General features: G+C 42.7%; 1 protein-coding gene across 9 annotated transcripts in view; it reads left to right on the forward strand.

The window, feature by feature from the left end:
* Nucleotides 1–17,350, forward strand: part of ERC1 (ELKS/RAB6-interacting/CAST family member 1) — a 267,450-nt gene that overhangs the window by 126,737 nt on the left and 123,363 nt on the right. For 6 of the 9 annotated variants that reach the window (XM_019961732.2, XM_070788686.1, XM_070788688.1 and 3 more), the window contains one exon: nucleotides 5,770–5,901. The exons of the other annotated variants lie outside the window; for them this stretch is intronic. In XM_019961732.2, the coding sequence (XP_019817291.2) occupies nucleotides 5,770–5,901 (132 nt within the window). The remainder of the gene's footprint in view (nucleotides 1–5,769; nucleotides 5,902–17,350) is intronic. 9 annotated transcript variants of the gene reach the window in all.

Below are 17,350 nucleotides of genomic sequence, written 5' to 3' on the forward strand. Positions count from 1 at the left end.
CTAGAGCGGGTTTCTATTTCCTTCTCCAAGGCATCTTCTCAACCCAAGGATTGAACCCAGGTTTCCTGTATTGCAGGCAGATGCTTTACCATCTGAGCCCCCAAGCTGTTCATTAATTACAGCTATAATTATTATAAATATTAAATTAAAAATTTAGTTACAGATTTTAAAAATCATGTATAATGATCTTATATTTAGCATCCTAATATTCTTGAAAATTTTCACAGGTTACCATTACAAGCCTCTCACATTTTAATGAAGGAAACACCATCCTCCCTTGGTTCAGAATGGTTGGTCACCTTATGTATTTTTCTTGTTTCAGCAGTGACACTTACTTTGTCTTTTGACAGAACTACAGGTTTTAGCCACATTCTAATACGGCAGGGCAGACTGAACTGGGAGCAGGGGGCTCACATCAGTAGTGTTTAGTGCTCTGTTTTTATTTATAACAAAGGTAGGTATCTGGATTTAACCTTGAGAGAGGGCACTGTCAGGGAGACTGATGGGCCTGCTGAAAAGACACGGCGGCTTCCACAAACCAGCTCTCCTGAGACCAGTGAATATTGAGGACAGACTTCAGAGAAAGTAGAGAGAGAAATAGGAAAAAGCAGTTTTCCATGTATTTAGGCATATTCTCCTCTTAAGTGCAGAATCAGTGAAACATTTGTGTTTTCTTCAAAATTACATTTTATTTGCTGTACCTACAAAAATTTTTTTTCCTCCATTTTGGTAAGAGACTTTTTTTTTGTTAAATAAAGACTACTTATCCTTGGTTTTTACATTGGCCATGGGGATAATTATTTAAGAAAACCGTTTAAAAAATTAAGATTGACACCTTTCTAGAAAGACTACGTGATGTGTCACATGCCACATGTTACTGTTCTTCTTTTTGTAAAAATAAATTTTGACTTTCTTCTTAACAGATCTTCTCAACCTATTTAAAGATTTAATTCTGCATCATTTCTTCCATTTTGGTTAATTTTTTTCTTAGGGCTTCTTCTGTCTAGAATGTGAGCATAGGTGGGTTGTTATGGAGTTCTTAATACATTTAAATGGAATTAGAGATTACACAGGAAAAGTGTACATACAAATCAGCATCTGTTTTTACACGTGTGTGGATAGTTGCTGAAATTAATCCGAAAATTATGTTTTCCTGCAGGGAAAGCACCTACTCATACTGCTGGCACGTGTGTAACTTTTTAAAGCTTTTCGCTCAAACGGTGCCCCTTCTTACCATTTAAGAAAAAAGCAAAACAAGTCTTAAAATTATTTAAAGAAATTCTGCCATGTCTGAAATGTCCTCAATAGATACGTTTCCCCCTGGGCAGAATTCAGTTCCATTTGATAGCCAGTGGAAAGAGTGTTTACTGATAGTACAACTGTGTGGCCTGATAAGCTGTTTCCTTTACTTAAGTTTAGCCCTATTCTATGGGAACTTTTAGTCACATCATTTGAGCTTATTTCAGGAATGAGCCCCATAAAACGATGAGTGGTTAATGTTACATTTGGCAGGAAAATTCTTAAAAGTACTGGGGTCTCCTTCAGTGAAACAAATGGTTTAATCCTTTCCTTTGTGTTATCGTGGAAGCTCCTCCTCTGAATTTGGAAGGTGAAGAGCCCTTAACAGAGAGCAGAAGCAGGTGTCTATGCAGCCCCTTTGCCAAGACCTCAGAGACAAGAGACACCCTCTTACGGATGACATCAGTTGTTTTATTACATTAAGTAAAAGGTTATCTTTGGGGTTTTTGGTGAAGACTTGGAAAAGGTGTGCTTGTTCTTTTTATAAGCATTATTGATCAGAGGAGATGTCCTATGATTAAGTAAACCACACGTCCTTGCCCAAGCTTACGATAATCAGCTACCAGAATTTTCAAGATGAGAACCTGGCCATCCATGTGGGCTGTTTGTCCTAGATGTTCTATGCACATTATATATATTTATATATATATATATATAGCATTGCTTTTTGTGTATTTGTTTCCATTTCTTTAATGAAATGCACCTGCTTTTGTTTTGACTTTGATTTTTAACAAATTGAACTGTGGGAGATATTTGAGTGACTTTAAAGAGAGTGGAGAAGAACATATCTTTCGTTTTAACCCAAGGCATTTCCTTAAAAAAAATAAAGTGGTGTGAAACCAAATTCTGACCCTGTGTTAGGCTAGCGTTCCTTTCTTAAAATTGACTTCATCAGTGCATCTGGCTTCAATTTTTTACCACCCCACCCCCCGCCTCACTAAACATCTGAGAAGTTGGCCATTGAATTCTGACATGTTGAATGATTTTAATGAAATCTTCCTCATGTGTATTTGTGCTTGGGGGTTGAGAAGGAGGAAGGAAAGGTAAGCAGTGGGGTAGAGGATGATAAAGAATTGCCGTCTCTTCACATTAAGGATGATGGATAACATTAGTATCTCTCAGCGCAAGTTAAACTCTCCGGTGAGTGCCGTTTACCCCAGAGGAAGCGGCTCTCAACGTTTACCCGAGTGAGTGACCTCCACTGGCAGGACCAGGGACTGGGCGATGAGTGCGTGGTGCTGTTACCTCCAGAGTCCTTCATGAAGTCTGCACTGCCCTTCCTTCTCCTGCTGAGAAAAGTTTAATGAGATCCGTCCGAATCAAGTGATCTCTTTTTATGTTACTGTATTACTGAGTCTTTTCTTTTAATTTTGAGGAAGATGTTTGAAGGGAACAAAAAATTAATTTTTAATTGCCACTGTTCCTTTTTTTTTCTTTTTCCTTTGCTTTTCTTTCTGAACGTTTGATCTGAAGGCCAGGCAGTGGGGAGTAGTCTCACAGCTGGCACAGAGCTGATGTTGACAGAGCTGATGTCAAGAAGCAAAGTTCAGAGGAGGGAATCGGGGGTGGGATTATGGGATTTGCCAGCAGGTCCGCCCTGTCTTCTTGTGGAATTGCCTGAGCAGAGTTACAGCTGTCGCAGCTTGTGCCTAATCTTGTGTGAGTGTAGGAGGCTTGCTGTTTAAGAGTCGGAGGAATTCTTCGGTAGCGTCTCTTCTCCTTTCTCCCTCTCCCATCTCCCACCACCGCCCCCCACCCCACTCAACTAGTCATAGAAACCCCTCCTCCAACCCTTTCCTCTATGAATGAAGGGATCGCACTGGACCCCCGTTAGTAAGTAGAGCTGGCATAACAACAGGCTGCAGTGCCTAATCCAGAGCCAGAGAACTGGCCTGTGTTAGTATTGAGGAGCATACATGTAACTTATGGCAGCTGACATAAAATTCTACAGATATTTTATGTAGAAGTGAATTCTACATAAAATTCACTTCTTGCATTTGAAGTGAAAGCAGCTCCTTAAAATGGTGAGGCGTGTTCCTGTACTGTCTCCACCTGGCTCTTTCCTGAGTTGTCTGTAGCGCACAGGACACGTCTTAAGTTCAGGGTTGCGCGAATCAGTTCAACCGTGTGAAAAGTCAGTTTGAGAGCCAGTGAATGAAAGTCTCTTTCTCTGCTTAAGCTTCCCTGACCCCAGGCTGGCAGTTTCATATTTTTCTTCCAGATAGTGAATGCTAAAAAGTGGGTTAACTCCAAACAGGACAAATCAGTCTTCTTTTTGTAGTTTCAAATTAGATTTGTTTTGGCTGAATTTTGTGACTTTTCCTCCTGTCTGCCTAAAGAGTAGATAGACTTTATGCTGAAAATTCATGAGGGATCAGGAGATTACAGAGGGCAATACCTAGGGGGAGTCAACAAGACTCTGAATATTTCATTCTCGTATTTTCTTAAAAAAAAAAAAATGGGTCCATTCCTCAAAGAAAGGAACTTCACTGAAATGTGGAGGAAAGAGGAGCCCAGCATGCTGCAGTCCATAGGGTGGCAAAGGGTTGGACACGACTTAGTGACTGAGCAGTAACAACTTATTAATAAACCTCTGTTGTATAGCTATCTAGACATTGACCCAGTAGTTTTTTTCAGTTGAACTTTGATTGGCATATTGTTGTGTATTCCTAGGACTGAATTGTCATTGACTTAAGTTGGATTACTCTTATTTTTCACCGTAACCTCAACACCTCTCATTAGAACTCAAGCCAATTGCAGGTTTTCTTCTAAATCTTGACAGAATGCATATTTTGCTAATCTCATATCCAGTAGATACGCTGGTATATTACTCAGTTTTGTGAAGTCTTCTGAATATCAGCCTTTTACATTTTCGGTATGTTTGGATTTCATTTTAATTTAGTGTTGTTTGGTTTCCACGCTGAAATAATCTCCTAACCAAAACTGTCCTTTCAGTAAGGGCTCTGTTGTCCAAACTGTTAGGTTTCTCTCAGAAGCACTCTGGATAATCTCCGTCTTCATTCTTCATTAGTAATCCACTTTTCTTATACTGGAGCCGTACCCTTGGGAACCGTGAACACTGTCTTCCAAGACGGCCCCAGAGCATCCTCACCTTTTGGTTCTCAGGCCCTTGTGTGTGTAGCCTTGTGTCAGGGGCAGCCCTCGTGCATAGTAGAAAGTGTCAGAAATGACAACATGTGCCTTCTGAAGCTGGGACAAGAGACATGGACGCCCTGCCCTCCTGGGTCACCAGCACCGAGGAATGCCAGGCGCCGTGGGGAGAGGAGCCTCGAAGGCCCTTTGCCAGTGGTCATCACCAACTTGCCCCCATGTATGGGAAGCAGAGGGCTGAACCCTGGCTGACATCTCAGCTGTCCCCCATCAGAGAACCTGGAGCCAGATCCGTTAGGTTAAACTACCCCTGACCCACAGAAACTGTGTAGACAATTTGTTCTCCATTACTATAAGCTGCCAAGTGTGTGGTAACTTGTTACAGAACAATAAATAAAAAAATAAGCACTTTGTATCCTAGGTATTAAAGTGATCCGCCACAAGCCTGAATTCTTTTTCCTTGCAATTCGCAGTTTGGTCTTCTCTATTGGTAGAAGAGTAAGTGCTATTTGAATTTGTTAATGTTATCATTGCAGTAGTTTTCAGTGACTCGTTAGAGCTTTGGGCAGTGTTTGCCATAAGAATTCTCAGCTAGTAATTCATATTTGTGTGTAATAGGCCATGTTTGCCTTTCTGATAGAAGTCCATATTTACCTCCCCAGAACTTCCTTCTTAGTTTGTATAGATTATCAGGGCTAGTGGTTTTGGTTGTCTAACCAAATTACTCGTCCTTAGGCAGACCAGTTACCTACATCAAGTTATCATGTGTAGTTTTCTTGTATGAGATTGAGAAAAATTTTTGCTCTGTTGAATTCATTAGGGGAAAAATCTCCTTTTTCATTTATTTCTTTTAAAAATTAGTTTGCCAACAGTATGTATGTAGAATATAATCTGTATGTAGAATATAATCTGACTGTTTACTTAACTTTTTCATCTAGGCTTAAATTCAGAGGGAAAGAGAATGTTTTGCTATTGAGTCTTATTACTTAGGCTTCATCAAAGCTGGCCTTGAGCCCAGTTTAGAGAGTAGTTCAAAAACAGCTTTGTGTTTTTACCTAATCAAGCGCTAGCTACCTATCTGCCTAACACAATTTTCTTCTCTCTGCTAATGGAGAAAGTCCATCACAGGTTTCTCTTGCTTAATTCACTTGATGCTTTGCTCTCAATAACAATATATTTCTTGAGCTTCTTTACTCTTTCTTCCCTTGTCTTATTCTCTTTTGTGTCCACATCTTTCTGTCCTAGATTTACATCTGAATAGAAGAACATTTTATCAGCAGATAGCCCTTTTCTTGATAAATAGGCTCTCTTTGGGTTAATCAATTAGCCTCCTTCACCGAGTCTTCCATCGTTTTCCAGGACAGTCTCCGTAAGAAGGATGACAGGATTGAAGAGCTGGAAGAAGCCCTAAGAGAGAGTGTGCAGATAACCGCAGAGCGAGAGATGGTGCTGGCGCAGGAGGAGTCAGCCAGGACCAGTGCTGAGAAACAGGTCTGCGATTTTGTGCAGTTACAGGCCATGCTTCTGGGTAGAGGAAAGGTAAAGCCCAACCAGTGTAGTCTAGGTGAACTGTACATAACATGTGTTTGCAGGCTTTCAAATACGCATCATCGAGTGTAAGTATTCAGACTTAAATAAGACTTGAGATATAGTCGTGTGAGAATTGATTCGTGTTCACGCAGAGGTCTCTGCTCTGAGTTTCTAGGGCTGACTTGTGTGTATTGATGTGTATGCTGACACACACACCTGATGAGATGGAATGGAATTTGCCTGTGTGTTACCAGACTAAGCACAACTCTGCTTTTAAATGGGATGGGAACACATACACATTTCTGAGCCAGACGTGATTCAAAGAGCAGAACGTTTCTTTTGTAGTCTGTCTCGTCCACGGGAGCAGTTAAAAGTTGTAAGAAGTTGAGGTTGATGACAGGTGTGAGGGACATTGGTGTCATGACACCTGGAGTCCCAGATCATTATGTCTCCACCTCGAGGTGACTTGGTAAAGAATTCTGCCGCTGTCTGTTCTCTCTGTTTTTATACATCTTTTTAGAGCCTCATACCCTTGCGTTAAACTTTTTATTAGGAAGAATAAAGGTGGGAGGTGTGAGAGGAAGAAATAGTTTCAACAAGTGAAGGCTCTCACCGCAATTTTCTCAGTGTTTCCATCTCTTTGTTGGAGAAGCGTTAAGTGCTAAACCAGGTGAACAGGGTTCACTGAGAGGGTGACATGACTCTCCCGGGGAGCCCTTTGCTCAGACCACCATGGCTGTTTATGAACTAGGGTATCTCATAGCCGGAGAGAAGGATGCCTTGCAAAGCAGACACGTCATGGTGTCCACCAGGCAGTCCCCTCATACGTTGGACACGGGCATGTGGCTTCTTCAGTGTCAAGTGTAGAAAGACTGACGTTTATTAGCAAAGTTGACGGAAAATCAGTCTTTCCAGAATGAGTTTCTTTTAGCACTCTATTCTTAGATAAATTTCGTGGCCCACTTTCTATTTGAGTGTTTATTAATGTTAAGCAGATCCTGGGGTAGTGGACAGCCTCAGAGAACAGGGTGGTGTCAGCCACTGTCCAAGGGCAAGGAGGGATTTTCTTGGGTATTACCTTTTTTACATTTTTCCCTTTTCTTTTCAGAATTTCCCCCCACCCCTGGTTTGTTGTTGTTGTTGTTTTTCTATCAAGATATTTTTTTCTGCTTTGGGATCATTATTTAGCGACAAGTCTTCCATACTCTGGGCTTCCCTGGTGGCTCAGAGGTTAAAGCGTCTGCCTGCAATGCCTGGGTTCAATCCCTGGGTCAGGAAGATCCCCTGGAGAAGGAATTGGCAACCCACTTCAGTATTCTTGCCTGGAGAATCCCATGGACGGAGGAGCCTGGTGGGCTACAGTCCACAGGGTTGCAAAGAGTCGGACACGACTGAGCGACTTCACTTTCACTTTTTCTTCTTCCATACCAGGGGCTTCCCTTGTGGGCTCAGATGATAAAGAATCCACCTGTAGTACAGATGTGGGTTCAGTCTCTGGGCCGGGAAGATCCCCAGGAGAAAAAAACAGCAACCCACTCCAGTATTCATGCCTAGGAAATCCCACGGACAGAGGAGCCTGGCAGGTGACAGTCCATGGGGTTGCAAGGGTCAAACATAGTGACTAACAACAACTTTTCTACCAAAGATCATGTAGAAATGTTGGCAATTAGTAATAAATCACGTATAAAGACCGCTGTTACATGTTCTTTTTTAGGCTACTGTGTGAGCTGCTTGTAATTTGCTTTCTGGGGCTGATTGATACTTAGATCAGTTTTTTAGTTTAGAGAGAAGTTGAGCAACATACAGTTTTTCCACATCCGCCTTCCTAAACCTCAGTTTCCATTTCTGTTAACATCTTGCGTTGATGTGATGCAGTTGTTAAAATTGATGGGCCAGTATTGATACTTTATTAACTAGTCCATAGGTTACATCTTGGATCACTGTCTGTGTTACACATGTTACAGGTTTTACTGAGTCCTTAATGGCATGTATCTATCATCACAGGATCCTACAGAGTAGATTCAGTCCCTAAAAACTCCCCACGCTCCTCCTCTTCATCTCCCCCTACCTCCCCGCTCCCTAATCTTTTTCCTATAGCCTTTTCTGACTGGATTCTTTCCTTCAGCCTCTGCATTGAAAGTTATCCCACGTCTTTTTGTGGCCTGAGAGCTTATTTTGTTTTTTCTCTGAATATATTCCACCTCATGGGTGTGTCACAATTTTCTTATTCCTTCGCCTATTAAATAACACCTTGGTTGCTTCCAGGGTTTTGCCAATTGTGAATAAAGCTGCAGTAAACATCCATGGTTTCTGTATGGACATCAGTTTTCAACTCATCTAGGTAAATACCTGGGAGTGTGATTGCTAGATTGTAGGGAAGACTATATTGAGCTTTGTAAGAAACTGGAAATATCTTTTGAAGTGGTTGTAAATAATTTGCTTTTAATTGCATGCCTTTTTCTTTCTCTCTTTCTTGTTTATCTTCTTTCCACCATTCTGCTTCTCACTGCCTGTCTGAAGCTGTTGAGTGAAATATTGCATGAGACCCGTCATTGGGGCTTTAAGTGGTTTAAGGTATGAAGACACCGCTTTTATGTCTGTTTTTCTGGGGCCACATAGCCTTCACCCACTGTCCTCTCCAGCTTTCATCATCCGTCCCTGTTTTTTTGTTTTGTTTTTTTTTAATCTGTCTTCTAATCCTACTGTTAATTTGCCTGAATGTATTAATTGTATGCACCTGCACCAAAGTAATCTACAAGTATTTGTTTGAAATATCTTAAAATGGCTTTTTTGGCTAGGGACATTCCATTGGGTTGGCCAAAATGTTCATTTGGTTTTAAGTACAAATAAAAGGCCTATGTTTCATTTTCATCAAGAACTGTACTAAAGAACGTATTCCCTCACAGAACAAACTTTTTGCTCAGCCGCAGTACTCACTATCTTCCTCAGGTCCAACATCTCCGTCTCTTGCCTCAGTTTAGCCTCTGACAAGAAATGCCCCTCCTGATAGAAGGAGGATCTGTGCATCTTGAATTTCTCAAGGAGCAATGGGAAATTGGGAACTGTCATTAAAACAAAATGCAGAACCTTTTCAAGCACGAGCAGAGGAAACCCATCAGAGGAAGATGATCCTTCTGCCTTTCCTGTGTTCTAACAGAACCCCCTTACTTACCCGTGTTCCCGCTACTTGCTGCCCTACGTGGAGACCACGCCCCACACTTAGGGAGGTGGGGCGATGATCCAGGGAAGGAAGCCCTCCCCTCACCTGTGTCAGCAGATGGAGAGGATGAAGGGACTCAGTCATACTGAGGGGGAAACTCAGGGGGTTCTCTCACCTTCGCTTTGCTCTTTTCCACATGATTTTCTTCTTCTGAAACTTCACTCTGCTCAACTTGTGGCAGGTTTTGTGTTTTGTTGGAGAGTCTGTACGAACACAGAGTAAAAAATTGCTCTCTTGTAAACCAGTTTCAGAGTTGCCGGGGGGTAGAAGCAACGTCTACCTTCAGCAATGTTGCTGTGAAGGTAAAATTTTGGATATGGTTTTGTTTTTGTTTTTTAGCACTTGAATGTTGTAAATACCTTTGCTGGTATTCTTCCAGAGTAAATTTATTTTCTAAAAGAGCACATTGCTAACTAAATGTTAAAGAACGCCTCTAAAATAGCAAGACTTTTTCCTTGTCACTCAGTAAGTTGGGTTTATATCTGTTCCTAAAGTGTATTTTTAAAAATTTTGAGCAATGAAAATATCTTCTCTCAATATGACTAATATGTGCATGAGTTCTGAGTTTTACCTTTTTTAAAATCCCTTCATGTTTTTTTTTTGGAGTATAATTGCTTTATAATGTTGTGATATACAGCAGTGCCGTTTGCTGCTGTCCAACCATGTGACTTGGCTATATATGTACACCTGTCCTCTTGGACCCCCCACGCCATCACGTCCCACCCCCTAGGTCATCACAGAGCACCAGGCTGAGCTTCCTGTGCTATGTAACGGCTTCTCACTAACTATCTGTTTTACATGTGGTAGACAGAGGAGCCTGGTGCAGGCTACTGCCCATGGGGTCTCAAAGAATCGGACATGACTGAGCAACTTCACCTCACTACCTATTTTACTTTCAAAGCTCATTTATAATAGCAATACTTTTTTTTTTAATTGCCATTTTGCCATTGTTTGGCATGTATGTTTGGCATGTATGTTAAGTGTAAATTCTTGACCTAGAAGATAATGAGGTTTTACCAGTGGTTTGCTGGATATCTTTTTTATTTTTAACACAGATTTTTAAAAAATTTTTATTTGCATATTAAAATTGTGCAGATTTTAAAAATTATTTGAACAAAAATGTGACACCTGACTGAAGTGCGTTTCACAGCCTGCAGGACACCTTGGACCACTGTCGTCTCCACTCCAGGTCTCCCTGTCGCGCCCCGAGGAGCTCCCTTCAGCTTGCAAGTCCTCTCCCTTCCCGGTCAGCCGGGCCGGCAGGAGGGAGAGGCAGGCGCACCTCCTTGCCAGTAGCTTTTGGTTCTTTGGTGTGGAAACGGGCAGCACAGTCGCCTGAACGCGGTGCCGCTCCCTTTTGTGTAGTGCCTTTTGTGTAGCACTACACTTGTGTACCCTTCCTTTTGTGTCGTGCCTGGTGCACACGGGCAGCACATGCCTCATTACAGCTCGCCTGCTTGCTTCTCCTGCTCGATTGTCACTTCTGAAGGCGGTGCATTTTTCTCTGCGGTTCTGTCTTCCTCACTCTGGTTTGTCAGGTGTGATTGCAGAGGAAGTGGCGCTGGACGCAGGCAGGTGGGGTCTGCACAGTGGCTGCTGCCAGGTGTCCTGTTTTTATTCTTCAATTCAGTCGCTCAGTCGTGTCCGACTCTTTGCGACCCCATGAATCACAGCACCCCAGGCCTCCCTGTCCATCACCAACTCCCAGAGTTTACTCAAACTCATGTCCATTGAGTCAGGGATGCCATCCAGCCATCTCATCCTCTGTCGTCCCCTTCTCCTCCTGCCCCCTGATCTCTCCCAGCATCAGAGTTTTTATTCTTAAGGATTTATTAAATCCCCTGCGGTTGTGAGTCTGCCCAGTCAGTTCCATAGCAGTTATCGCCATGATAGGGCGAGCACTGTTTCACACGGACCGGGTAGCGCCATGAAGCAGAACTGGTAGCTGGGCGGCCTGGAGAAGACGGTGCGGCAATGGGCCTGTGAATGGACTCCCCAGCCTTCCCATCGCCTTCTTACTTTCAGCTGCTGCCAAAATGGATAGCTTGTAGTCTGGTTTTATAAACCTAATCCTGTACTGATCTGAGTATTTATAGCAAATTACATTTTCCTCATGTTTAAATTGATAGTCATGCTCAGAAAATAAAATACTTTTACTTATGCTGCCTTTTCCATAAGCATTTATTGAATACCATATATTTTTCCAGATACTGAGCATTGAAAACAAGAAGGTACAGGATACAGCCTGTGCCTCAGGAAGTTCACGTTTATTGGGAAAGATTGGAGAATGAACCTGTCTTTAATCATGGTTCAGTTTGCTAAGTGCCACTGGTCAGGATCTGAATAGAGGGCTTTACAAGTAGAAGAGGAAGGGCCACTCTCACCTTCTGAGCGCAACAGCGTTGTGCCCATGAAATGCGTCTGTCTCTCTAAATAAACCCACTTTCACTTAAAAAAAAAAAAACTAGAAGCAGAAGGGCAGCATGTAATCCAGTGCAGAGAGATCCACAGAAGGCTTCCTGGAGGAGATGGCTTATGCATGCACTCAGTCTTATTTAGTGTCAGGCAAAGAAAAGGTTTTATTTATTTATCCATTCTAGGTTATTCTTTAGGCTTTGCTGAAGAATGTTAGCTGTATTATATGGTAGTAGAATTGTGACCACATCAGGTTTGTATTTTCAGCCCAGTTCCCTCATCTGAGATGCAAGCGAAGTCTCCTTCATATCGGCCGTGTATCTTTACTCCAGTATTTCACTGCCATCTCAACCGGAAGCCATCCAAATTCAGAGCTCTTGATTTCTCACTCTCCAACCAGTCTTTCCCTCAGGCTTTTTCATCTCATCTGAGAAAGCGCTCTTATCCTGCGGAACTCCTCAGGCGCTGTTGGTGGGAGGGGAGTCGAGTCCGAGAAGCGCAGGAGTGACAGCTCAGGTGCCGAGACTCTGTGCTGTGACTCTGGTTCAGAGGCCCCTCCAGAGCTGCAGGGAAACCTTCGTGCCCAGTGGCTAAGAAGCGGGCTCTCGAGCTAGACGCCTTGGTTGGAATTATGGATCCGCCACTTACAGATTGTGATCCCAGGCGAGTTGCTTTGCCTCAGCTGCTTGAGCGGTCGGAGAAGGGCACTGGTGTGTGCGTGGTGCTGCGAAGGTGCTGGTGTAACGTGTTGCACCTGCCACGTGAGGAGAGGCTGTGTGCATGCAGCACCTGGAGACAGGTGGGCGGTAGACATCAGCAACCTTGACACTTCTCTTGTCTCCACCATGGCCCTTGACAGCCCCATAGGGCGGGCTGGTCCCACCAGTCCAAGGCCCCAGAGAAACTTAGAATCCATAGACCCTTCCTGGTTGATCCAGCAACAGTGATGACATGCTTAAGTAACCGTTTTCATACATATGCTTCATACAAGTTTTCATCCTTGTCACTTAAGGAAATCCTTGTCCCCTCCCCTCACCTGGCCTGGAATTTGTAGCGTCTGCATCAGCTGAGGCTGCCACAGCCTACTAACAGGCAGGCCATGTGGTCATCATTCCGGCCACCGGATTCTTCATTCTCCGAGAGCATGTCTTAGGTCAGTGCAGGAGCATAGTCTGTCCATAATTTTCCAATTTACTTTCAGGTTTTCCTCTTGAAGATAGTTTGGACAGCTTTAGAAACGTATGCTGTGAAATAATGGGGAAATATGAGATGTCATATGAATTGATGGCTTTCAAACTGTGGTGCTAGAGAAAACTCTTGAGAATCCCTTGGACAGCAAGACAGTCTGTCCTAAAGGAGATCAACCCTGATTACTCATTGAAAGGACTGATGCTGAAACTGAAGCTCCAGTGCTTTGGCCACCTCATGGGAAGAGCCTACTCATTGGAAGACTCTGATGGTGGGAAAGATTGAAGGCAAAAGGAGAAGGGAGCAGCAGAGGATGAGATAGATAGCATCACCAACTCAATAGACATGAGTTTGAACAAACTCCAGGATAGGGGTTTGTGAAGTGAAGGACAGGGAAGCCTGGCGTGCTGCAGAGAGTCGGACGCAACTGAGCAACAACAATGTGAGAAAGTTTGGTTGTCAGCAACGTAAACGGTGCTTTTAAAGCAGTTCACTGATTTCTGCAGACTTCATCATTCTTCATCAGTGCAAACACTGAAGATGCTGTTGTCATGAAACATTTTATTGATAAACATATGGAAGCTACGTGTTTAACATTCAAGGGTCTGAGGAGATGTGACAGTTAAATTCGCAGCCGTGATCTCTTCGCCGTGTGTAATCATTCCAGCATTTAAATTAGGCTCCTTCAAGATGCACCTAGTAAGTTTCCTTGTAGATGGTTGCTCTGGTGTCAGAGTTCGGGTCTCCTTTGTTATGGTGACTGGTTATGAAATGAGGCGCTTGACAGACTGAAGTGAGACTGCTGGAAATACGTCATGTCTGCCTTCACGGTGACAGCTGGCTACAAGGCAAACCCCACCAGAGCCTCTCTGCAGTTGACAGGGACTTCAAAGGCCACCAGTGCTGCCACTTCAAAGGAGGGTCCTGCCATCTCTGGCTGGTTGAAAGAAGCAGTTAAATGGCCATACCCAGCCGTAGCAGAAATCTCTGTGTTTAGACTTCTCCTTTTGATCTTAGAGAGATGTATGAAATGCGTGTTAAGTTAAAGGAATGATACAGTCTGCAGTGATGGCAACCCAATATTATTCTGCATTTCAATCCACTTGTTAGTGGAAATCACCCAAATATGTTCAAATAACAGCAAGTCTAAAGACTCAAGTGTCTCAGCGAACATTTGAAAAAGAGTTGAAAGTGTTTGAATGCTGTAGTCACCTTCACAAATGCAGAATAAATCAGATGTAAATTAAAATGAAACTCTGTGTGTTTTAAAAACTGTCCTTCAGTCTCTGCTTGTAATTTTTATCCCCCTTTAATTAGAAACTAGTTCTGAATGTTGATCGTAAGAATGAGAGACAGCAGCAACCTATGATCTCAAGGCTGATTTGCATGGTTTAAACTGACATTTCTCTATATTTACTAACTCTGTACTTAAAAACTTAAGTTTGTTCTATTTAAAATCTTATCCAGTTATGCTGGATACACTTTTGAAATAATCTTTGTATCATTATTGAACAAGCAAGCAAGCAGAAATCTCAGTTTTAATAAAACTTGTAATAGCAGATCAGAATCCTAACAAGCATCTTTTTGATAACAAGGAAAAGGCAGCAACGTGAAGTCTTCCAGTTATTAATAGAATGCCGTGACCTTTTGTTATTTATGGGGTTCCCCTCTTACCATATGTATTGTAGAAGGGTTAAACTAAGAAACCCTCAAATTCTTCCACCCTGAGCTTCTGTTTTCTTAGTTTCTTCCTACGTAAAATGAATAATTTAGACTTGCCAGAAGCTTGGGCCAGTATAACTTCCTCTCTTGTTTTGCCAGATGGGGTCAGTAGACAACAGCTAAAGAAATTAGAAAGGAAAACTGAAGCCCCCAGGAAATAACCACATGTGATGGTTATGATCCCCCCCACAAAAAAATCCCTATATTCATCAGTAATTTGTAAAGTAATTCTTAAAAAGAAATTAAGAATCACTTTAATTTGTGAAGTAGTTCTTTAAAAGACAACTTCTTTTTGTCTTTCTCTGTTCCTGTCTTCCTTTTAGGAACTTTCTGGTAAAATAGTGCATGCTTATATTTATCCTGGAACTTCAGGAAATATCTGTTTCTGAATTTCAGCTTGATTTTTTTTTCTTTTTATTCAACTAAAAGACCACATCTGCATTTTCAGAAGTTAAATGAAAATAGTGACTGCAGTGGAGAAGGAATAAAACTTTGGCATGCCTCACGTTGAGCCCAGAGTTGAGGGCCGCAGTCTATAGATCTGGATTTCCAAGCAGGCAGTTGTTAGGCTTGTGTCCACCACGTGTGACTGCTGCTGTACTGGGAGGCGCTTATGGAATCTTCCTGGCAGGTCTGTGACAGATGATGGTCTGTTTGCTCGTACCGCGTTCTCGGGGTGTTTGGCCCTTACCCTGGACTCTCCTCCTGAGCAGTCTGATAAACTGAGTTATTGACGACAGAGGCAGTCATCCAAAATGCAGACAGAGGTACAGTCGTGGGAGCCAGATGGCTTCCCGCTGGTGTTTATATGCAGTTTATGTTCCTCTTGGCTGCGCCTTCCTGGATGTTTTTAATGAAACCTATTTTCCTAGAGAAATCTGCACAGCGGGGCTGGGCTTGCACAGCAGAGAATTCTCGTGTATGTGTGTGGCATGGCCCAAGCTCTGCCTCGGTGCTCACTGGTCTCTTCCTATGGCCTCCACCCTCTTGAGTGAATGAAGGTGTGCAGGGCTCTGAGCCAGAATCAGGTGACGTGGGTGCTGTGGCGTTTTCTGTTTATTAGCGGTGATGGAGGGCGAGGCCCCTAGTGCCTCTAGGCCTCTGTGCTCTCACCTATGTGGAGTCAGTTATCACCCCGACAGGTGTTCTGGTTTTCTGTAAAGGCAGGACACAGATGTTGAGCCTCATTTATTATGGCCAGACCAGAACAATCCTGCATAGAGTGTATGAGTGTGTGCATGCTCACATGTGAGTTCCCTCTTTGTGTCCTTGGGTTGCCAGACATTAAATCCCACACTTTTACTTTTCTCCTTTAGCTAATAATAAACTTTATACAGACGAATAATTGTCTTTTGCCAGTATTTTCTTTGTAACCATTTTTTCAAGGGTTATATTGAAATCACGTTTTCTCTACAACATATATCTCTAATTAATGAAGTAGCACTTTTTACTTCTAGGTAGCTGCTTGATTTTTTTTTTTTTTAGCAGTACAAATGATAGGGATTAAAATTTCCAGTTAAAATGTCAATAAGTTTTTGTTTTTATTGGTGAAAACTTAAGGAAACAGTCTGAAACTGTTTCATGCAGATTGTGCATTTGACCTTAGAGGAGGGGGCTCTAGCTCTAAATGTTTTGACTTCATGCTAGGAAGAGGACTGCTGTTTTCTGTAATAAAGTTGAATTACGGTTTTCTCCCTGTGAAGTGACCATATAAATTTTTAATTTTATTTTTAATTTGAGGATAATTGCTTTACAATGTCATGTTAGTTTCTGCTGTACAGCAAAGTAAGTCAGCTATACATTATATATATATGCCCTCCCTCTTAAGCCTCCCACCCACCCCTCACCCTGCCCCTCTGGGTCAGCACAGAGCGCCGAGCTGAGCTCCGTGTGCTGCACGGCAGCTTCCGACAGCTGTCTGTTTACACATGAGAATGTCTGTATGTCAGTGCTGCTCTCCCAGTTCCCTCCATCCGCCCCTTCCCCTACTGGGTCCACAAGTCTGTTCTCTGTGTCTGTGTCTCTGTTCCTGCCCCGCAGATGGGTTCATCAGTATCATTTTTCTAGATTCTATACATATGTGTAGCCAACTAACTTTAAGGAAATGTCTTCCCCAAACCTAGACAGCTTGCACAGCCCTTCTAGTGTCTTCTGTGTCCTGGTGTGTTCTATATCTATTCCTTGGTGGCTCAAGTGGTAAAGAATCCACTTGCAACACAGGAGACCCGGGTTCAATCCCTGGGTCGGAAACAGCCCCTGGAGAACGGAATGGCTCTACCCACTCCAGTATCCTTGCCTGGAGAATTCCATGGACAGAGGAGCCTCGTGGGCTACAGTCCATGAGGTCACAAAGAGTCCGACTCGACTAAGCGACTGACATTTTCACTTTGACTTTCCAGCAATGCACAAAAAAATTTTTTTTCAGGAGAGAACTTACCAGAGCTCACAGTTCAAGGAGAAGTCTTGTCCTGGTTCTTCTTGTGTTTCTTTTCCTGAGTTAACTCACCCAGGTGCAGAAGAGGTTAAAATGATGGTTGCCGCGTCTTCTTCACTGGAGAAAGAAAATGTAATGTCATCTAGATTATCTCTGCCCTCCTTTCTCACAGGTGTAGAAGAGGAGCCATGCAGTTTATGTGGACCCAGGAAATTATTAATTTTATATTTTACTTGGTTCTGGTACAAGCTATTTGTTGCTAAAATAAGCAGTTTATAGGAGAAATTAATCAAGTAATGGTCTCTGCAAAAAAAAAGTTTTCAGTGCTTACTTCAGATTTTGAGCTCTTAGTTTCGATGTTGTGTCACCAGGAAATCACCTAAATAGAATCGATCATGAGATAAACATTGGCCCCTCCACAGCCTCTTTCC

Source organism: Bos indicus, chromosome 5 (assembly GCF_029378745.1).
Source record: "Bos indicus isolate NIAB-ARS_2022 breed Sahiwal x Tharparkar chromosome 5, NIAB-ARS_B.indTharparkar_mat_pri_1.0, whole genome shotgun sequence".
Classification (NCBI taxonomy): domain Eukaryota; kingdom Metazoa; phylum Chordata; class Mammalia; order Artiodactyla; family Bovidae; genus Bos; species Bos indicus.